This window comes from Phocoena phocoena, chromosome 1 (genome assembly GCF_963924675.1).
Source record: "Phocoena phocoena chromosome 1, mPhoPho1.1, whole genome shotgun sequence".
Taxonomy (NCBI): domain Eukaryota; kingdom Metazoa; phylum Chordata; class Mammalia; order Artiodactyla; family Phocoenidae; genus Phocoena; species Phocoena phocoena.
The window spans coordinates 157,228,499-157,251,855 of NC_089219.1; the positions used below are offsets into that span (position 1 = coordinate 157,228,499).

The 23,357-nt window shown below is 40.1% G+C and overlaps 3 protein-coding genes across 4 annotated transcripts in view; 1 reads left to right on the forward strand and 2 right to left on the reverse strand.

Annotated features, from left to right (window-relative positions):
• Positions 1-1,863: 1,863 nt before the first annotated feature.
• Positions 1,864-3,819, reverse strand: CHML (CHM like Rab escort protein). The gene has a single exon (XM_065890493.1). The coding sequence runs from the start codon at positions 3,817-3,819 to the stop codon at positions 1,864-1,866; it is 1,956 nt and encodes a 651-aa protein (XP_065746565.1).
• Positions 3,820-4,114: 295 nt separating this feature from the next.
• On the reverse strand, positions 4,115-8,609 carry OPN3 (opsin 3). Its single transcript, XM_065871626.1, has 3 exons — positions 8,573-8,609; positions 8,084-8,482; positions 4,115-4,155 (listed from the first exon to the last, which is right to left on the reverse strand). Exons 1-3 carry the CDS (start codon positions 8,607-8,609, stop codon positions 4,115-4,117), a joined length of 477 nt encoding a protein of 158 aa, XP_065727698.1.
• An 8,814-nt stretch (positions 8,610-17,423) lies between these two features.
• Positions 17,424-23,357, forward strand: part of WDR64 (WD repeat domain 64) — a 150,368-nt gene continuing 144,434 nt past the window's right edge. For both annotated transcript variants that reach the window (XM_065883312.1, XM_065883323.1), the window contains exon 1: positions 17,424-17,568. In XM_065883312.1, coding sequence (XP_065739384.1) covers positions 17,424-17,568 — 145 coding nt within the window. The remainder of the gene's footprint in view (positions 17,569-23,357) is intronic.

Genomic DNA, 23,357 nt, shown 5'->3' on the forward strand with positions numbered 1-23,357 from the left:
TAATACCAATTAATGACTTCTCTACTTCAGTAGGCTGAAAATTACTTAAATCTTTCTTGTTTCATTTTCCTCACATATAGATGATCAAAAGACTATTCAAAGCATATTTTGGCCTAGTAACATTACTTTTTATAACACAATAATCAAAAGATACATTAAAAAGTATGATTTTGTTAAAACCTTTAGACAAATTCTGCTTCAATGAGATCCATAGCTCTAAGCCACATTTATTTTTAATTAATCTTTATTTTCATATTTCTCTGACTCAATAAGCCAAGAGATGTCTGTCTACTTTGATTCACTAGCAACGCTAGACTTGTTTTCATGAGCATCTTTTCCTTCTCCTACAGTACCTACACTCTTCTAACAGTTAACATCAGTGGAAAGATTTTGAAATCATGAAAGACTGGATTCCAATGTTGGCTCTTCCACAAACCAGACTCAGAGAGAATTATTAAGTCTTTACTTCCTCTTTGAAAATGTATTCAATAATATCTGCCTCACAGGGTTGTTGAGAAACTGTAATTAGAGAGCACAATAAGTGCCTAGCACATAGCAAATGCTCTGTTCCAGGACAAAAACTGTAATTAAAAGGGCTTCCTATATCCTTTCCTATCCCTTCCTAAATCCTTCCTATAGGATTATCATTCTCTGTCTGAGGAATGGAAACAGTGACCTAAAGAGAAGGAAGTTTATTTCTTCTGACAGCTCCACAAGCTTCTGCTGTTAGAGTATAACCAGTTTTATGACTTCTGGTAGTTCTGGAAAAAAGTTTTCTATCCTCTAGATAACAGCTAAGAGGCAGGAGTTGATTACGAAGGCATTTACCTCATTATTTGTGGGGTGGGACACAACCAAAGGGACATGGTAACCCTCCTTTGATTCACTCCTATCAATTGTAGTGTTACTAATTGAAGTGGTGGAGTCAACAAGATGGTATGCTTCACTTTCACTGAGAAACCTTGGGAAATCTATTTACAGATGGATTTTAAAAACCATCTGTAATCCCAGGTTAAAAATGCTTCACTCAGTTTCTCCTTAGCAATTTCAGAACAAGCATTCTGTAATATCTTTTCCTGGAGCAATTTATTTTTTCTTTAGCCTGAGTTACTTAGTTCTTTTCTTTTAGGTGCCAGAGCAGTGCTCTTCAGAAATTTTCTGAAATATTAAACCAGAACTAATCTTTTCCCCTAGATTTTCTTTGGACTGAACCTCCCAAGAATGAGCTCTTCAACGACTAAATGAACTCTGACTCTTTTTACAATGTATAAGACTGTGGTGGCATCACTGCCTCATTGGTTACAAGGGTCAAGTAGGAGAATTAAACTGCAAGATGTATTGTAGACATCACCTTCACAAATAAAGGATCATACTTAATATATTATCTTTATATTATAAAGAAAAGACCCACATAATTTCCTCTGTGTGTGTTTCACTATTCAGAGGTGGTAGCAACTGTAATAGCTACAAAAGTAATTAAAATATTCCTTAGATGTTATTGTTCTGTAGACAATAATAAAATCTGAAGATCAGCAGATACAATACCATCTTCCTTTAAGCACCATGGCTAATATGGAACCCTCACATGTATACCCAGTACTAAAATAAAGCTAACCCTGTTTAAGATTCTGGCTCATGGAGCCCATTCTGAAACAAAAAGAAGTCCAATAACCAATAAATCAATTATTGATAGGTTAACAAATACATCCAATAACTGAAAGTCACAAAGAGAGTTATAGACAACATCTGCAGGCCATTCATCAAATAACCACTTCTAATTACTCATATAGGAAACTGTCCTTTAAATGAGAATATTGTGATACTGGATGAAGGCCCAAAGTAGCATTTCCAGTTTGCTTTTTTCTAATTTTGAAGGTGCTTCTCTGAGCTTTCTAGGTTTTTGCTTCCCTCAGAGGATTCTAGTTGGGCTATTATTATAGTATTGGCTCCAAGAGGCTCTGGTTGCTTATCATCACCATCAAAGAAAACGTCTTCTGGATTTGGAGGTGGGGGGCAGAATTCTTCACTTGGAAAGATCTCCTTGAAGAGTGTTTCAGCTTGCTTGACTGCGTGTTCATTTCCTAGTCCACAGTCAGGCCCAGTGCAGACATAAACATTGGAAGGTAAGCCATTATATGAGCTTCTGCTGACTCCTGAGGAATCTCTCATGTTAAAATAAAGAGCCCACAAGAGTCTTGGCTTTGCAAGTTCTTCCTTGTCTATTTCCGTTTCAGCATATGGGGTGAATAATTTCTTCACCACTGATTCTAAGTCTTCTCTTGCTGTTTTGGAAGATGAACAGGTCAGATGTACCAGACAGGTGTCTTTCATGCACGTCATGGTTGAAGAACACAATTCAGTGACTCGAACAGCACATGCTCCTGGTTCCACTGGAGGTACTATCAAAATGGAAATCTGCTGATCTGAATCTGTCTTTAGTATAGACTGATCCGTAATGAGCACTGCCCTGGAGATCTGTTCGTACTGCACATTTGAGCATGTTTCCTCAGAAAGGTAACTATCCTCCACAATGAAATATTTAGCGTTTATTCTTTGACCAAGGTGATCTATAATTGCTTTACATCTTCCAGATTCTTTGTCAACTACAAGGCATTGTACTTTATGGCGAAGACAATATATTCCACCAAAAACTGCACACATCCTGCAGAAACACTGGGGAATTTCTCCTTGGCCGTACAAAGGAAATAAAAAGGGAGTGTTGCCAAACTTTCCAAGACACTGAAGAAAGTTTTTTGTTGCTTTAAGGCCTTCTATTGTTGTGCAAGATGACTCTGACATCATTGCAATTGAGTGTAGTACAAAATGTTGGAGGCTGGGGGTTAATTTTTTGGTTTTTAAGTACTCTGAAAATGAGCATTGCGTGAAAGCTTGGTATTCATCAGGATGTTGCTCGTAGTCTAAACAAAATGTAAGAAATTTCATTAGCATCCTCTTTTCAACCACAGTGAGCTCTTTGCTATTAAAGACATCTGCTCTGGAGCAAGGCACCTGCTCTACTTTTCCTTCTCGAAATGCAAGAATCCTAGTGACATTTTTAAATTCTGCATAACGACTAACATTTGATTTGATTAAAAGATCAATTAACAGTCCTTGGGAATAAAGCAGCTTTGATACCAAATCAATATTAAACCTCCTGCCTTCTTCAACTATTTGAGAGTAAGTAATCCTGTTTCTCTTTGGTGGATCACTGTTGTCTTCCAATATAGGTTTGATTTCGTCTTTAGCACCATCTGAAACTCTGTGTTTATAAGTTTTATATCCACAATATTCTTCTTTCACCAAGGTTTCTGCTATATCAGTTACTTCTCCATTGTTTTCTGGAGTCCCTTTTGCAGGCACTTCATAGCTAGAAACATATAACGAGTGCATTTCTTCAGACAAGCACGCAGAATCCAGAGGTTTAATGAGGGTACTAGATGCTACCCAGGAAGGATTTTTCTGCAGATCATCAGTCTCTTCAATATTGCCATCCACATCCTGACTGGCATAACAAAAAACTTCTGTGTGTTGAATGGTTTCATCCTTCTTGCGAAGAGTGATGCCTTCTTCTGTTTCATGGATCATGTCTTGCCATGCAGCAGTACTTTCTTCCCCAATGTCACTGTTTTGCTGATATTCCTTCAACCAGGAGAGCAATCCTGAAAAGCTGAAACTAGCCCAGTTTCCTCCATAGTAACTTCTTGAATCAAGATGCAGAACCCTCTGACCACTTCTAGAACATGCAGCTGCGAGGATGGATTCAGGCAAACCTGTCCCTATTACAACCACATCAAACTCTGTTGGGAGCCTGTTGTCCATCCTGGGAGGTAAAGCGTCTGGTGACAACTTCCAATGAAGGAAATGTGTATGAACATAGGCTGAGGGCTCAGATAAGGTGTGAATATGCTGTAATAAAATCTCTCCTTGTGATATTCCAGATCATCCCAGACGTACTGAAGTTGCAGGTCCTAGGTGTTTAACTGCTACCCTTTTTTAGTATTTTTTTCTTATAGGTCAGTAGCATAAAAACATGATAAAGTACATCTAATCATATCTGAGAATACGAGAATGAGTGTGTCGTGTTCACTTCTGCATTTCATCTTAGCAGTGAATGTCAAAAAGTATCACATATGCATTTGTGACTGGAACTCTTCTCTGAAAGAAGAAAATTCAAGAAAGAATACAATTGTAAACAATATTAAGAGAAAAGTAATTTCATGCAACAGCAATTACAATCCAATGGAGCCCAACTTATTTTTAGGACATGAGCCTCTACTAAAGCAAGTCATTAAATACTTTCTCACATCTTTTCTAATTTCCTGAAAATGAACAAAAGGTACAGACTCCTCCAAATCATGTAATTCAACAATGAAGAATGGATAAAATAACATCCCACAAAAATAAAGAAGAATTAACATAATAAAATTCTATAATTTTTGCTTTTAAATATCTGAATGATATACAACTGCGAGATTAAATTGCAAGTAACATGTGGCTCCACTGTGTTTATGGAAACAGACTATATTCAATGTGCACACTGTCATGATTATGCATACTTCTGTGGCAATACAGTCTGTGGATGCTTCTAGGACAGATGAATAGATTTTTCCATGTCCCACCTACCACTTGACTCTTATGGGAGCAACATGAGACTATTTCAACTGAATTAGCTATTCAGATTATTAAAAAAGGATTAATTCAATAATACAACTAGCATTTAAAAATATTTAGGTATATGAAAGAATTGGTCTACTGAAGGGAAAATATTTTTATAAGAAATCCTTATATGAATGTACATACGCACAGGTGTGTTTTTTAGGTATAAGTTAAAAAAGTCCTGGGTCCATATGTTAAAATATCTTAACATAAAATAACACCTATTTCTAAAACCCAAGTCAACATAGGGTGACTTGCATTTTGCAAGACTCTAGCTCTGAGACCCTGAATCTCTGTCTTCCAAGATAAAGGGCTGTCCAAACACCCTCTGCCAAGATTAACATGTTGTTTGTTGTTCTTGTTTTTGAAGGGGTAGGAGGTGGTAGTGAAGAAAGTCTCTCCTGTCCAGCATCATCCTGATTATACTCCATGTGCAGAACACCTGTGTGGTGGTAGGTATGGCCAGAGGTGCAACAGCCAAAGGGTTGAAAAGCATACTCACCTGGAAGTCTTTAGGCTAAAGCATTACACACACATGCTAGGTGGCCTTTCTGTCATTCATCATTGCACAGTAAGGGTGAGTTTCCTGAGCTCTGATTTTTCCTACCACTATACTTACTGATCAGTGCATATTGGGTCCGCCTAGGCTAAGATGACTAATTATCCTAGACATCTGTAAAACAAGCTGTTCAATTGGAACTTAGATTAAATTGACTAATTCACTGAACTGACTGCTCAGTTTGAGATGGCAATCTTAATAGTCCTGTCTAGTCAAAGCCTCTGCCTCAAGAATATCAGGGATTCCACATGCTTTCAACATTCCCTCAGAAACAAGAAACTGAGCACAGAATGAAGTGGCTGCCAGGCTACTCACATAAGTATGTGAGTATGTTTGAGTTACTTATTCTGCTTTCTTCCAGCAGGGTGTGCAGAGGAAGACAGAACCCATGAGGGTATGTGAAGAAGTGTAACCATAGTATGTACTTATTCTCAGTTTAGAAGGGGATACAGCTGAGGGTTGGGAGTAAGGGAGAGGATATAAGCTATAAGTGCTAAAACCAGGCATCTTCTAACCTATAGGAATCAAAGGAGTCCTTGTAATACAAAGCAGGACAGGACAACCTTAACACATTTAGCTCAACTACCCCGTAAAAAAGATGAGAAAACTGATGGCTGGAGAAATTAAGTGACTGGGAAAGTCCACATGATGGGTAGCCACAGGATCAAGAGTGGGACCCACTCTCACACCATCAGACCAGTGGTCTTTCCACTTGATAAGGCAGCCTCTCCAGAAGCCTCTGGAGCAAGCAGCCACTTTTGGTATTTTAAAATGTTCTGCCCCTTCAGTACTCCATGGTTGGTTAGTTCTTGCTCAGGGATAACAATGAGGGAAGCACCCTCCCTCTTTTCATCTTTAACTCTTACCTAGAAGCACAGTCTTTGGAATTTACCCCAGGCAAAGAAATTCTTAATCTTTGCTAAGAACTTTTTCAGCTCCACCATAACCCACTATTGACTTGTCTCCCAGGGCTTAAACAAGACTCAGAACCTCTTGCCCCAGAGTTTCCACCTCTAACTTAAAAACAGGTTAAAGTCATTGTTGAAAGCACTAAAGAAATGCCCAGAGAAAGAGCAAGTAGTCAGGCAAAATACTGTGTGGTGAACATTTCTAGCAGTCTTAGAAAATCCCTTCTGACTGGGGTGAGACCTAAGCAGGGATGATGAGGGAGGAAAAAGGATGGAAGAGACAAGGAGACACAGCAGGGTGGGGCCACAAGATAGAAGGGATGAGGAAGAAGGGGAATGCTGGTACTAATAAAAAACTCAATATACCCCTGTTTTCAAATTCCCAGGCACCGAGTCAGGATAGAAGCTGAATTTCCCAGCACAGAAAAAACACTTTTTAAAGATAAGAACTTTAATGTCTGTGGCCCAATTTCTGCTACCGATGCCACTTTAGGGCTTGGCTTGAATTGCCCTCTTTAAAGCTTAGCCCTGCCTGAAACATTGCCTGTTAGGTATTTTAAATTAATACAAAGAGTGTAATCTATAGTGTGATCTATATCACCACCTTCACACACCTACAACCCCCTCCCAAGTTTCAAATCTTTGTATAAATGAAGCTCTCAGATAAGGAGTTATTGGGGAAGGGGTAGGTAGTATTAGAATATTAGAATCATTAAGACAATCAAATAAATAAAATTATGATCTCTATTGCATTTTCTTGTTTCCCTCAAAATATAAAAAAAGGAATCATAACAAATACAATATTTGGATTTGCCACCACATAGAAGGTTGGTGAATAAGAAAATACTTCTGATAACACTACAAAGATTTTATTCTCATAAACCTGCCAAGATAAAGGCAGTAATAAATTATCAATGGATTTCAGGATTCTTTTTTTTTAAAAGGAAATTTAACACCTGAGAAATATACATTTCTATTTCAAATCTTTGTACAAATGAAATTCTGGAGCACACACAAAAGGATACTTTCCTAATCTTAGAAAAATCACATCTTCAATGACACACTGGGTGGTTCATCCTTCAAAATGTCAAGTCTCAGTGAGACTTAAATCTTCCATATGGGTTAAGAGTATTGTATTCACAATCAAGTTCTACTTTAATGAAATCTACTGGCTGCACAGCTAATTATTTGTTCATCTGAGTTGAGATTCTCTGGGCCATCTGCAAACTCACCTTAGATTTTGGTGTGCTGGAAACTATAAGGAGGAAATTATAGTAAAAATAGCTAATAGGGCACATGCCAATTTGCATTCTGAGGACCTGAATAAAACGATCTCACTTCCTAGGAAGCAGTCAAAGGTTTACAACTGCTAATGGGCAAATTTTTCAAAGAATTTACACATTACTACTACGTTAGGTTTCTACCTCTCACTTTAGGGAAGTAATATAGGAATTAGATCTTTCCTCATCACCCTCTCCAACTTTCACAAATCAAACACTTTTTTCCTTGAATCTCTTAACTCCACGGCCCTCATTTCTTTCCTCAAAGTGTAAAAGCCATTGTCTCGTGCCCTGTTGAATTAAATTAGGAGATGAAAGCAGAGAAGCAAGATGAGCTGCACAACGGCCAGAAAGGGGTATGGAGGAGGTGGGCACAAGGGAGATGGGGCTGCAGACAGGCTGGGGTTTGGGTTGGCGTGGGGCCTGGTGAGCACATGGAGGGAGGGAGATCAGCGAGTGCTGGAGGAGAAGAGGTCGGCGGGGAAGGTGCAGAGGTGGGGGGAAGCGGGTGAGATCAGGGGGAAGGCGAGGTCACAAGGGAGGAGGTGAGATCAGAAGAAGAGAGGTAGGGGGAGGTGAAGTCAGGGGAGCACCGCCACGAGGTTGGGGTCCAGGAGCGGGAGAGGGCGGGGCCGGGGGCAGGAGGCCGCAGGAGCGGGAGGTCTACCCCGGCCACTCACCCCACAGGCTGTTGCTGAAGCCGTCCCACACGCAGTTCGTGGCGCCCCCCACCACGCCGCCCCTCGGGCGGAACGCGAAAGCTAGCGCGGCCCGGAGGACGGAGGGTAGCAGGTTGCCGAGGCCAACGTGAAGCAGGAAGAGGCGGGCGGGGCTGCGGAGCCGCGGGAACTTGAGGTAGAGGACGAGCACCAGCAGGCTGCTGCCGACGGCCAGCAGTCCCACGAAGCCGAGCAGAAGCACTAGGAGCTCGTAGGCGCCCTGGCTGACACGCTGCGTAAGCCTCGGCTGCCCAGGCCACAGCCTCTCGCCGCCCTCCCAGCCGGCTCCGCCGGCTCCGCCGCCGCCGCCGCCGCCGCAGTGCCTTGCCGCGTGCAAGCCGGGCGCCGGCGCGCTAGGTTCTGGGTGGGGCGTAGGGCGCTCTGAGGTATCCGTCACCCACTCCGGCCAGTGCGCGGGCAGCTAGATGCAGCTCGGGGCCCCCTCCCCGCCCCCGGTGCGCCTCGTGACTCCGCCCCTTCCCGCCATCGTAGTCCCGCCGCGACGCGCCTCGTAGCCCCGCCCCTTCTCGCAGTCTTAGCGGAGTTCCTGCTCTCCAGGTTCCTCTTCCCTCGCCCAGTCAGTGAGAGACAGGAGGCACATCAACCGCCGTTTTGTTTCCTCACTCGGCAGCTCCCCCCCACCCAGCCGGAAGCTCTCTTGGCGTTCACCACCCACCGACTCATTCAGGAACATTTATGGGCTCCTGGCCCAGCACGTTCTCATGAGGGGGTTACACCGTCCTTGGTTTCTCCCTCCCCAGGAAGCTGTTACGACCCGCTGCCAAACGGAGTCGCACACTTAATGCAAACCCAGGCCACACCCCAGGCCTGCCCATATTGTCCTTCCTGTCCTCCCTGAAGTAGCAGTGGATACACCCTGTCGCTAAGGCCCTCACTGTGGCAACCTCCCAGGCTGCGCCCTCAAGCTCTAGACCATATCTAGCAGGTGCAGAGGTGGTGCTATACTTGAAGCAGCACATTTCCTCTGGCCTTTTACACAGTGAAAACAGAGGGCAAGTCAAGCACAGGTCCGTGAACTGATCAGTCTTTGCAGGGCTGCGCTGCTGCCTCTGCACAGGCCCCAAAAGGGCCCGAGGGGATGCAGTCCCTAGCCAGACCTGCAGCCTTTCTTGGGCACTGCTGGCTAGCACAGGGTCTGTGCAAGGGCAAAGTAATTGCCCTCCACGAAGGTGTGTGCCTCCTCCCATCTCCATTCAAAAGATCGGTAGAGAATGACTAGCCTCAGTGAACCTCCATTACAAGTTTCTTGGGGGGTAGAATCTGATCGTCAGGGTGCATTGAGCAATAGCTGAGGGGCAGTGTGCTCAGTCCTTAAAATCTTGATTTGTCACTAAGGCTTCCAATCTGGATTTGTCTGTGAGACTGACTTACCCACTTCTTTAAAAAACTCATTTAATTTTGTATTTTAGATTTGTGCAACCATTTAACAAGTTCTGTATGTTTAATGTCTATGCCATTTACTGACTAGTCTACAGTAAGGTCTCAATAAATATTAGTTGAATGAATGAAGGAGGACTCATATTCTTTCCTAAAGCATTCATTCATTCATTCATTGGTGCTGAGTCCCTGCTCTCACAAAGCTTACATCCTGGTGGTGTTGGGAGAACAGATGATTATCAAATAAGTACATATGTAGTGTTGTGAAATGTGACAAAGAAAAGTAAAGCAGAGAAAGGGTATTTCGGAGGGAGGGGAGAGGTTGTTATTTTGTACAGTGTGGTTACAGATAGCCTCACTGAGTACTGCAGGTACACAGTAGATGTAATGGGGTGGGACTGTGCTTGGCATATTGGAGGAAAAACAAAGAAACCAATGTGGCTGGAGTGGAATGAGAATTATGAAATAAGGGCAGAGAAGTAGGTGAGCAGTGATTGGCCAGATAATGCAGTTTCTTGGCTATTTTAGTAAAAGGACTTTGGCTTTAGAGTAAAGTCCAGGGCAATGCCTAAGCAAGAGGAATAATATCAGTGAAGAAAAAAAAAGGGAATAAGAGGCTTCGGGCAAATGTTTAAGAATTTTGATAGATTTATTTTTATAATACAATGAACTGTTAAGGTTATTTATTATACTCGACAGAAACGGGTAATGATACTACAAATATTATTCACTTTGTCAGTAATGATATATGTTTCTATTCATTTTCAGAATTATGTAATCGTAGGATAATGCCAAGAATACTACAACTTAAAAAGCAAGTGCAGTACTGGCATAAGGACAGACTATGTAATGAATAGAGATTTCAACAAGGATGCCAAGACTACTCAGTGGGGAAAGGACATTTCAATAAATGGTGCTGGGAAAACTGGATATCCACATGCAAAAAATGAAGTTAGAACCTTACCTTATACCAGATACATAAATTGACTCAAAGAGCTAAACTTAAATGCTATAACTATAGAATTCTTAGAAGAAACAAAACATCTTCATGACATTAGGTTCAGCAATGATTTCTTGGATATGACACCAAAGGCATAGACAGCAAAAGAAAAAATAAATTGTACTTTTGTTCATCAAAATGAAAAACTTTTGTACACTATCAAGAGAGTAAAAAGACAACACACAAAATAGGAGAAAATATTTTCAAATAATATATCTGATAAGGGATTAATATCCAGAACACATAACTCATACAACACAACAACAAAAAGCCAAATTCAAAAATCGTCAAAGGACTTGAACAGATATTTCTACAAAGATACACATACAAATGGCTGATAAGCACTTGAACAGATGATCTTTAGTTATTAGGGAAATGCAAATCAAAACCACACACCCACTAGGATGACTATTATCAAAAAATAAAAACAACAACAACAAAGAAACTAAAAAGTGTTGACAAGGATGTGGAGAAGTTAGAACCCTGCTGTGCCGCTGGTGAGAATGTAAAATGGTGCAGCCACTGTGGAAACAGCTTGGCGTTCCTCAAAATGTTAAACACGGATTTTTCGTATGATCCAGCAATTCTGCTCCTAGACGTATAGCCAAAAGAATTGAAAACAGGGACAGGAACATGTATTTGTACACCAGTGTTCATAGCAGTAGTATTCACAATAACCGAAAGGTGGAAGTAGAACAAATGTCCATCAACAGATAAATGGATAAACAAAATGTGTTATGTACATACAATGGAATATTATTCAGTCATAGAAATAAATGAAATTCTAATACATGCTACATTATAGATGAACCTTGAAAACATTATGCTAAGTGAAATAAGCTAGACACAAAATGACAAATATTACAGATTCCTCTTATACGGGGTACCTAGAATAGGCAAATTCAGTGACAGAGCGTAGAATAGTAGTCACCAGAGGCTGAGGGGAGGGAGGAATGGGGAGTTAGTGGTTAATGGGTACAGACCTTCAGTTTGGGATGATGCAAAACTTCTGGAAATGGATAGTGGTGATGGTTGCACAAAATTGTGTATTACTTAATGCCACTGAATTGTACACTTAAAATGGTTGAAATGGTAAATTTTATGTGGTGTGTATTTTAGTACAATAAAAAGCTTATGCCAATTATGCCTGCATCTCACTCTCTCAAAGTAGGAGAAGTACAGTGTCTGCAGATGTAACCAATTTACTGAGTGAGCTGGACTCAGTATAGTGCAAGCAAAAAGTAACTTTACTGTCTCTGGCAGTACTCATTTCAGATACATTCTTTCCACTTATTCTTCACTGCCCTTCGTTGACATTTTACCAGTTCTCAAAGCCTTTCTGCTCACTTTCAAGTAATATAAAGTCCAGAACATTGTAATAATGAAATGTTAAAACTCTTGGAAAACTCATCTGTCAACCCTCCAAAACAGAGCCTGCTGTAGCCTGGAGAACTTCTGGGGATGGGGGTTGAGGAAACAACAAACTTAGCTTCTCCTGTTTCCTTGACCACTACCTTTAGATGCTGCTCTGGGCCCCCCTCTGAGATTTTGAGGAAAAATCTTCCTTGATTGATAAAGTTGTCATCTGATGTTGGTGCCCTCTGATTATAGCAGATTTTCAATGCTGTGTTTTTCTCTCCTGGGGTGATTTGTGGGATCTCTAGAGGACTTAGGTCACTGGAGATATTTCTCCCACAATTCCCTCGACAGCGGCAATGCCTCTGTCAGCTGGCTCCTTGGGTCTACCTCTCAGATCCTGGTTAGAGGCCCTTAGACCCTACAGGCAGTGCTAAGATGACACAGCTTGGCTCTTCTACTCAGAGTCTTGCGTCTGGCCCTCTGGAAATATGTATGCATCCTTGCCCTACCAAATCCTGGATGTGGCCTGCTGTTGGAGAACTGGCCACAGACTGTCCCCTTCAGTGCCAGTTGGGTAGAAAGAAGTGGATAAAAGTTATGGTCACTTGACTACTCTAAAATTTTTCTCTAAGGAAGTGCTCACCAAGGGTCTCCTCAACCTCTTGATGAACCTGCCTCCTCTTAAGTATTTTGAAGGTGAGAATAGACTCATCTGTGAAGAATCGGTTTCTCAGTGCCTCCACTTCTCAGCCCATCCTCCTACATGGGCAGTATAGCACTTTTTCTAGAATGGGGGGATTCCTCAAGTGGAGCCTCTGGCAAGACAAAAAGAAGGCCATTTTAATACCTTCCCACTCTGGAGCATTAAATCATCACAACCCTCATATTCCAAAAAAAATCTTTTACAGAGTATGAGGGTGTGAATGGAGACAGGTTTTATCTGCCACTCTTGCTCAGAATCACTGATAACTCTTAGCTTTCTGTGTCATGCACATGTCAGCTAAGAGGACTCTTCGACCCTTACTCAACTGAGTAATCTCCTTCCAAGGGCTGGAACTCATCCTTCCCTGACATGTCTGAACTGTGATTCCTAGTGAGAAGCAGAAAAGGCCTTGAAGAAAATCTGGCCAAATATATCTAAACAATTTCTGGCCTTAGGAAACATAAGTTAGTGAATGATATTGAACTTTTTCAAAAAAGAAAATCTGGCATACCTTCAAGCTCTGAATGTCAATTCTCTTTGTGCATACAACTTCTCAGATGTGTGAGATGTAGGGATCAGTTTAATGAAAATTGGGTACCTGTCCACATTCCCCTCCCCCCAAATACATACATTTGTTTTAAAATGGAATCTTGGGACTTCCCTGGTGGTCCAGTGGCTAAGACTCTGTGATCCTAATGCAGGGGGTCCGGGTTCGATCCCTGGTCAGGGAACTAGATCCCACATGCCACAACTAAGAGTTTGTGTGCTGCAACTAAAGATCCTGCCTACTGCAACTAAGACCTGATGAAGCCAAATAAATAATTAATTAGTATTTTTTACAAAATGGAATCTCATTTATAATCTTGCTCTATAAAGCAGAGTTTGGGTGACAAAGGAGTTATAGAAGAATAATCATTCAATTTCTTAAAGGAACTGGTTAGAGAAGTTATGATTAATGTATATCTATCTCTAGCTATATCTCTATCTATATATATCTATATATACATATATTCTCCACAGCAGTACCCATTATAGTGAAATTTTGGTACAATGGGGACAAAGAGAACATTTATAGGTTTCCTGAGGTGGGGGATCGGGAATAAAATAAGTTACGTACAAAGGATCAGAGATCAGAATAGCTTATAATCAGCAACAAAACCTGATCAAAATAGACTTCTTCTAATAGCAACACCAGAAGCAAAAAGACAGTGGAATGTTATCTTCAACACACTGAAATAAAGCAATTTCCAGCCTGGAATTCTATACTTACCCAAATATCATTCAATGCAAAAGAAGATTAAGAATATTTTCAGATGGGTAAGGTATCAAACATTTATCTTCCAGGCAACTATTTCTAGATGCAAGCCACCAAAATGAGGAAATAAACCCTGTAAAAGTAAGATACAGGATAAAAGAGAAAAGATAAGGGAATTTCCAAAGTGATGGCAAAGGGAAATAACAGTATGACAGCTATGCCCTGATATATATGACATCGGTTTTGGCTGTAACTCAAGAGACAGACATGCGGAGGAGAGTTATCAAGTTATCTTCTGCTCTTGTATTATTTTTTTATCTTGTAAATACCTGGGTGAACATGGCCCAGATTCTTAGCAGTACCTGGCTGGCCAGCATCATGCAATGTTGAAGCTCCTGCCTGCCCTGCCACACGCACCAGTCAAGAATCCTCATTTCACGCCAGAGGGGTCCTTCACTTACTTATGTTGATAACTAGAGTTGACTAGGGTGAACTCAGAAGCAGAAAAAGCAGAGCAACGTATTGCTTCTGGCAGGATTTCTACCAGATAGCTGGTGCCTGGGCCACATCACAGACCAGCTGAGGACCTAACTATGGGCCTTATGTCATGGCCTTGGTCACTGACTTCCACACACAAGATCTTATAAGACTCATAGAAGCTGAAGCCAAATAGTTCAAGGAAATCATTCCAACTATTTTTTTTTTAACTAGAGCCTTTCTCTAAGAGTGGCAATATTATTTCTTTCCTTACACAGCTAGATGTGTGCTTGCTTCTGAATTTTTATATCAATCACCTTCACAATCATTTATATGTAAAAAAGCAATTAATAAAATAATTAAATATTTGGTTGAGAAAAATAGATGGAAAAGAAAAAATATATACTTATGAAGGATATTAGAAACATGGGGACAGATTTATGAAAGAATACATTAATATTTAAATAATGTGCATGATTCTATTGAAACTGCATACAATTATCAAAGTATGTGGCCTGAGCCTAGAAGGAAATATTCTAAAATCAATAATTTTGTAAGAGGGGTGGGAATATGAGTGATATCTTTTAAGCTCTTTAAACTGATGGTTATATCATTTTTGCAATTGAGAAAATACAGGTACCACTGCATCCTGTAGCTCTAAAAATGGCCACAATAACTGTGAATTGCTCCAGCTTATACTTTTAAGATGTTCCCAAAAGCCACTGCCATAATATGCATTTATACTTGCTGTTTCCACAGTCCCTCCTCCCACCCTCTCTTTGATCCACCATTCCACTGAGATGGTGTTTCTCAAGGTCACCATAAGGCACATTCCAATGGTTAATCATCAGTCCTCACCTTATATAGCCTATCATCAGTATTTGGCACAGTTTGCCACTCCTTTGTATTTTAACGCTTATCTGTAAATACTTCAGTATGTAGCTCTTGTCGATGAAACTTAATCAATAGTCAATCTATGAAAGAAATGGAAAATTTCAATTTTAGCCAAATTTGAGAATTATAACCCAGGAACAGCATCTGAGAAAGCTCCAAGAACTTTTCTGCCTGTTAGAAGTCAAGGCACAGTTCTTGTGAAGTTTTTTGAGACAGAGGGCTGTACATTAAATGACATATTATTGACAGTTTACACAGTTCAGATCTAAGTGTCACTGTGGCCCCTTGCAAGATGAAAAAGGAGTGTTATCTTTTAAGGGGCTGTTTTTTTTGGTGCTAGGAGAATGTTGCTCTTTCAGGTATTTCTACTGATGGGGAAGGTTTGGTCAATGCATAATGCAGATACACAATGCACAGTAGAGGACAGAGAGGAGGCCAAAGGGCAAAGAAATATTTTATGTTTAAATTTTTCTTGTCTTGCCATAAAATATGAATTTTATTTCACACTCTAAAATATATCACATAACAATAATATAATATATAATTATTACATCTAAAATAATGAACAGTAACTTCTCAGTATCATCAAATATCTTAGTGTTCCAATTTCCAATTATCTCAGACATGTTGGAATTATTTTTCAGTTTGATTGTTGAGTCAGGATCTAAATGCAGTCCACATACTATGACTAGTTGGTGTGTCTTTAAATTTCCTTTTAACCTGCAGGTTCTCCTTCCTTCTTTTTTCTTCCCATGCAATTTCTTTATTGAGTAAGCTGATAGCCCTTCCAATGTTTCCTTCCTTTTCAAAACACTTTCTTCTCTTGGTTTCTGAAATACTCCTTTCTCTTGGCTCTTCTACCTCACTGGACACTCCTACTTAGTCTCTGTAAGTGGTTCATTCTGATCACTCTGAACTCTGAACACTGGCATGCTCAGGGTTTGGTCCTCAGTTATTTTGCTTCTTCAAGGAGATCTCATCCAGTCCAGTGGCTCTGAATACCACCTAAATGTTGATGATTCTCAAGCTCTCCCCTGAACCCTGGACTTTTCTATCTGAGTATTCAGTCTCCACAATTGTTTATCTAATAGACATCTCAAACTTAACACATCCCAAATTGAACTCTTAATTCTTCCCCCAAAATCTGCTCCTCCCACTGACTTGCTCCCCCAAAATGAGTAACTACTCTATCCTTCCAGAATCCCTGGAGTTATTCTTGATCCTTCTCTTGCTATCACACTCTCATCTAATCTATCAGCAAATTCTGTCATATTTACCCTCATACAATCTGACATCTTAGCCCTACCTTCATCACTAATATCCTAATCTAAACCACTGTTAACTCTCACTTGGATTATTGAAATTGCCACCTAATTTGTTTCCCTGCTTCTATTCTTTCTCTCCTTCAATTTACCTCCACAAAGCAGCTAAAACAATCCTTTTCAATTGTGAATCAGATCATATCAGTATTCTACTCAATAGTAGATTAGGGATTACTGTATAGACTGTCCTTACAAATCTGCTCCCTGCCCCCCGACTCTCTGACCTTATCTCCCCACTTCTCTTTCCCATCCCACATCACCCCTGTCACATGATCTCTTCGCTGTTTCTCAGATACGTGAAGCACACTTTGATCTCAGGACTTTATGCCTTCTGTTCTTGGAACACCCTTCTACCATTTACCCACATGGCTTGCTACCTTACGTCCCTCTGGTCTGTGCCCAGATGTCTTTCTATTAATGAGGCTTTCTCTGCGCTCCCTAACCCTTGTCCTTTGGCTTATCCCCACCAGTTTCCTTACTTGGTCTTTACCCATTTTTCTTCCCTCTTAGGCAGTGTATACACACACACACACACAATTTGTGGGGAAAGAAATCTCAATCTCCTCCTTGTGAAGGAAGGATGATGTTACAGATATATTATGATGCAATGAGGACCATATGCATGACACTGGTAACATTATGAGGTCAGGATTTTTACTGAAATGTTTGCCTGTATGAAATGCATTAGACCAAAGTCAGTGTTTCTCCCTGCTATCATCCTAGTGGCAGCAACTCTTATTCCTACCCACAGTATGGGATTTTAAGATCAAAGGAATGAGACTTAGGGCAAAAATTGAGGTAACAGGGAGACATTGTAACAACTGGAATGTTTTCTAAGTTGGCAAATTTACATTGTTATTTCTGGACAGAAATAAAAGATTCCCTATGTCCCTATGGATATCAGGGAAGAAAAACATTTCAACCTTGCACTTCAGGTTAGCAATTTCAGGACAGCCTTGAGAGGGTTTGAAAAATTGGTTGAATGTATAGCAGCCCAGAAAAGAGATGAAAGAGCTGGCTTTTTTATCCAGAAAGAAGGTAAGATCAGTGATCACAGGGCAGTCCAGTTGGGTCCGTTGATTAGACCTGGGAAAAGTTTTAAGCCATCATGGAGAAGCAACATAGCTTAATAGCAAAGACATCGAATGGGGGGGCCTCAAGTCCTCATTCTGAATCTGTCCTTGAATAGCTAAGTGGACTTGAGGAAGCTCTTTTCATTTTTCTGAATGTTAGTTGACTCAAGTATAAAATTAGGGGGTTGGATTAAATGACATTTAAGCGTTCTTCTGTGGGATCTACCATTTGATGGCTCACTGATTGCCCTGGGACTCTCAGTAGTGCATAGTGACCATTAGCAAGCCACATGAGCCACCTGCCATCTCTTTACTTAACGATATCACAAGATCATAAAGACTTTTATAAGTAAGGCAAAGTTTTCTACCTTACCATGATTCACTCTCTGGGTCTCTCCCCGCGTCTTTAAGCTAGAATAATTTCAAGCATGAGAAGGTAAGGGAAACAATGAACAATTGTCTGCCAGGATTATTAGCAGCAGATACCAACACAGAACTGAAAGTACAGCTCCATGGTCAAGGTTGAAGGGGAGTGGTGTAGTGTGTAGCTTCAGAGCATTGAGGACATCAGTGAAGAGCAAGGCTTAACAGCAGAGTAACAAGGCTAACAGAACAAATCCTGCTGTTGTGAGGAAAGAAGCAGGGCCCACATAACTGCTAAAGGGTCAGCATGGCCAGCCTTTTAATATGCCAGGTTGTATAGTCATGAATAAGTGAAAATGTTGACTTTGAGTGTTCAAACCCAAAATGGTGTTATTTGAATAGCATTTAAGAATTTACAAATCACTTTAATAAATATAATTTAATTACTTCTCATAATAATTCTAATAGACAACTATTACTATTATTGCTATATCCCCATTTTATTTGTTAAAAAATAAGAGGTACGGTTAAATCATCTCTCAAGTCATTCAATTCCTAAGTGTTACAGCTGATTCAGACCTTTCAGATATGCTTTTGTTAGATGACAGAGAATTTGGCTGGGCTTTCTAAACTACTCAATAAGCTTTCATTTTTCCCTACTCAGTTTGTTTTAACTCTCTGTATAACTGATTTTCCAAACCCTTGCCACTTTTTCTGAATCCTCTACAGGAACTCACCTCCGCTCAGTCAATCTTCCAACATCATAAGTGAAAGCAAAGCCAAAAGGCAAGAATTCTCTCAAATTCCCTTTCTTCCACTTCCAAATTACCTGAAGCAGCACCTGTCCTTTCTTCCACTTTCTTCTAGCCCTCTTCCCCTCCAGAGCTATCACCTTGCTGCAACAACTGCAAAACCTCCTTTTCCACTGGCTTTATCTTCTAAAACTAAAATTATAACCATGGTCCTGACCTTGACTTTCTCTTCCTTTTAAGCTGTATGTCTTTCCTTTGCTTCTCCACTAAATTTCCCCATAGTGTCACCACTTAGTTTTCAATCAACTCAAGTCTGGCTTCCCTCATCACTTTGCTGAAAAAATGCTTTTTACCTAGGTATTCGATCACCTAATATGCCTGTCAAATTCAATAACTTGTTTATATCTTCCAGCTTACTTGGCCATTTTACTACATTAACAGTTAGCTGCCACTGTTTCTAGAAATTTTCTCCTTCAGTGTCTCTCATCACACCACTCTCTTCTTATTTTCTCCTCTTGTAATTCTTTCTTTTGCTCTTTTTTTTCTTGAGCTTTGCCTGTGTTGTCTCTCAGTCTTCTAGCAGAGACATCATCTACCTAGTCTCCTAAGTCAGGTGTCTTGGTATAAATTTTGACTAATTTTTGGTATCTCACTCTTGGGTTATTATAGCAGCCTCTTGATATAATGGTCTTCTTGCCAAGAGTTATTCCTTTCTGTATACTTCTGCAGGGAGATTTTCCTTTAAAAATCTGTTTTGAATTGTCACATTCCTGGCTTATTAGCTCACCCTTAAATTCCATATACATTAACTTGGCATCCAGGTCTATTCACAGTCATCCCTTAACCTACCTTTCCAGCTTCAGCTCCTGGAAGTTCCCTTCATGCACCTCTGCCCTAACATGAATCTCTCAGCACTTCCAAGCATGGCATACTCTTAACGACTCTGATTTTGCACGTGTCATCCCTGCAATGTGTAGTGCATTTCTTCCCATTTTTATGCCTATAAGCTCTTGCTCATTTTTCAAGACCCAAATCAAATATCACTTCTTCATAAAAACTTCCAAACTTTCCCTAAGCAAAGCCATCCTTAGAACTTTTGACGCATTTTATTGACATCACAAGGAATATATCTGCTAATCTTAAGCTGCAGAAATTTATATACATGTGAGTATTAAATACCTGCCCATTATTTCCTGCATTGAACTGTGAGTGCTTTGAAGGTTTTGTAACCCCAGGGTTAGCCCAGAGTCTGAAGCCAGGAAGTATGCCTTAAAGGTGTGGTAAGTTAACAAGTTAACCTTGCTTACATTTACAAGCTTGCAATTACAAAGCCACACGGAAAATTTCCTTCTTCTGTAGTATATATGTTTGTGTACACACACACACATACATATATATATATATTTAGAGAGAGAGAACATATATATATATTATAGACATATAGATATATATTTTATATTATAATTATACTATAATGTACTATAGTATAGTTTATATGTATATATATTAGATTTGATCAAAACTAAGTACTGCTAGATAAATTACCTTTATGACAAGGACTAAACTGAAAGGCTGAGAAGGGAGAAATGTAATCTGAACTTTGATCAGACTGCTAATACAGGCATACATTCATATTCCCTTATAAATACAGGACAATAGTGTCTACCTCTCACCATAGGCAGGAAGCTAAGAACTAGAGAGAACATTTCTAATAGAATAGTTGTTTACCTCAAAAATGATACCAAGTACATTGCAGGATTTCATCTGTACAATATTGTTCTTAAATCTTCTTGTCAATTACCCAATAGGATTAAAATCATGCCAGGAAAGGAAAGTCTTATAATCCTCATCCAGTGGCATTTAGAATGAGACACCTATCTTGTACTAGTTGGTATGAATTTAAAACAGCTAAGCTATTTGGATCTCTCATATGAAAATCAAACTTAATATGACCAAGATTGAATGGTTTGTTTTCCCCAAGAATTATGGTCCTTATTCATTTGCCCCTGTTTTGGTAAATAGCACCAGCATCTGCTGAGTTTTGAAATTAGAAACCTGAGTGTCATTCTAGAACAGGGTTTCTCAACCTTGACACCACTGACATTTGGGGCTGGATAATTCTTTGTTCTGTATATGTGTATGTGTGTGAGGCCGGGGGTAGGGCAGGCTATCCTGTGCATTGCAGAATGTTTAGTGGCATCTCTGGCCTCTACCCATCAGATGTCAGTAGCACCCCCATCCCTAGTTGTAACAATCAAAAAATGTCTGCTGACGTTGCCAAGTAGCCCTGTGAGATAGGGAGGGCAAACACTCTGAATGGCAACCATTACAATAGAACCCAGCCTGTCCTTCAATCACAACTTTGTCCCCAACAACTTCCAAGCTATTAGCAAGTCTTTGCAATTCTACTTCCAACCACATCTCACCATCTCAGTGCTATCTCTTTGATGCCTATACCACTTATCATCCAGTTGATGACACTTTCAAGAGTGAAAGGGGGTGTTACTAATAATTAAGTTGAGGGACTTCCCTGGTGGTCCAGTGGTTAAGACTCCATGCTCCCAATGCAGGGGGCATGGGTTTGATCCCTGGTTAGGGAACTAATATCCCACATGTGGCAGGGCGTGGCCTAAAAATAATAATAATAATAAAGTTGAGAAAGCAGGCATAAATGAGACTTCCATGGCAGCTCAGGATGTACCATCACCCTCAGTATCATCCTGGCCTAAGCCTCCACATTTGAAACCCGGGTTAAATGCACGAGCCCCTCAGTGATTTTATAGCTTTCACTCTTATCTCCTCACAGCCACCAGTGTCTTTCAAACTCTCTAGTGATAGCTCACCATTATGCTTAGAATAAAATACAAACTTCTAACTCTAGCTTGGCCCTCCTTCCTCTCTGATCTCACCTCATGGTACTTTCCCCAGTCCTCACTATACTTCATGTCACTGACCTTCCCAGAATGCACCAAGCTCTTTCCTGCCTCAGTGCCTTTGTGTTTGTCAGCCTTTGCCTAAAATCCTCTTGTCTACCTTTGCACATGGCTGACTCCTTTTGCTTATCAGGTCTCAGGTTTATTTTTTTTTACCTGTCCTTAGAAAGGGATTCCCTCAGGTCCACCCCACACACACAAGCACTAGATAATTCTATCACAGCTCCCTATTGGTTTCCTTTTGAGCACTTATCTCACTCTATACTTAATGATTCTCAAATTGTTACTAAGGTATGGCCTACATACAGTAAAGCACAGAAAGAGCACTAATCTTAAGTGTATAACTCGATAAATTTGGACATATGTAAACATACCTGTAGTTACCAACCGGATCAAGACAGGGAACATTTCTATCATTCCAGAATATTCTCTCATGCCCTTTTACACAGATAACCACTAATCCAAACGTTGGATTGGATTTATCTCTAGTAATTAGTCTTGCCTGTCACAATCTGTAAATATTTTGTTCACTTGTTGATTTTTTGTTTCTCCCACTAGAATGTAAACTACAGAGGAAGGGGTCTTGTCTATCTAGTTTTCCATTCTAAGACCACTGTCTAGCTCAGTTCTGACACGTAACAGTTGTTTAATGCATATTTGTGTCTAACTCCTTCTGGTCCTGAGACTCAATAGCTATACCCCAGTGAATCACAAAATTTTTCAAAATCAATATTCAGTCAATGGTGTGGTTTGTGTGCGTGTCTGTTTACAGTGTCAAAGAATCAATCAACAATTGTTTGTAGTGATTGTAATTTTGCCCATATAATAGATGGGAAAGTGGAAAGTCAGAGATATTAAGTTACTAGTGTGGCTCACAAAAATCAATAATTGACAAACTAGAGTCCAGATTGTTTTTACTCTGTCTAGCATATGGCAGCATGGCAGCTAGTGATAAAATGTCAGGTGAAGTCGGATATTATCCAAAGCTTTAGGAAATTTGACATTAATAAAAATTATTTCAAGGGGAGAGATTTTAGAAGAGATAGTGCAAAAGAGATTGGAGCCTTTCAAAGATTACAGTACAACTGCAAATAGTAAAGAGAAAGATGGAAGTTACCCAAACAATGACGGTAGATAGGAAGAACATTATTGAATGGGCTCTGCATTAAAAGGATCTAGATGAAGTGTGGAAAATGATGAATTACAAGGGTGTAGGGTCAGGAGAATCCTAGGAACCAAGGAACCTGCAGGTAGGTTCTTAACCACACCACTTCCAGTAACAATACCTTTGCTGAGACCTAAGAGGAGTAAGGGGCAAGTGAAAGCTCAGGATCTTTGGGAGTCCTGTTGAAAACTGGTATGGAGACCTGTCTTTCATGGGTTGAATGAATTCACCTATCTTTCCCTGAATATGTATCAGAACTCTATTATGATCTGAAGTCTCTCATCATTTACTCCTGCTCCCGTTCTTCCTTTTTCATAGGAGTTTCCCCCCAATAAATCTCTTGCAATTCTGCATCTGTCTTGGAGTCTGCTTCTTAGAAAATCCAAAATGAAACACCCTCACTTTACATCATTTGTAAAAATATGCTGAGATGAATTAAAGACATCATGCAAAAAATAAAATAATAAAATTTTGGCAAGAAAACAAAAAAAAAATTGCTCTTTGCTCACTTCTATCTTCCACCCAAGACTAGCTCTAGCAA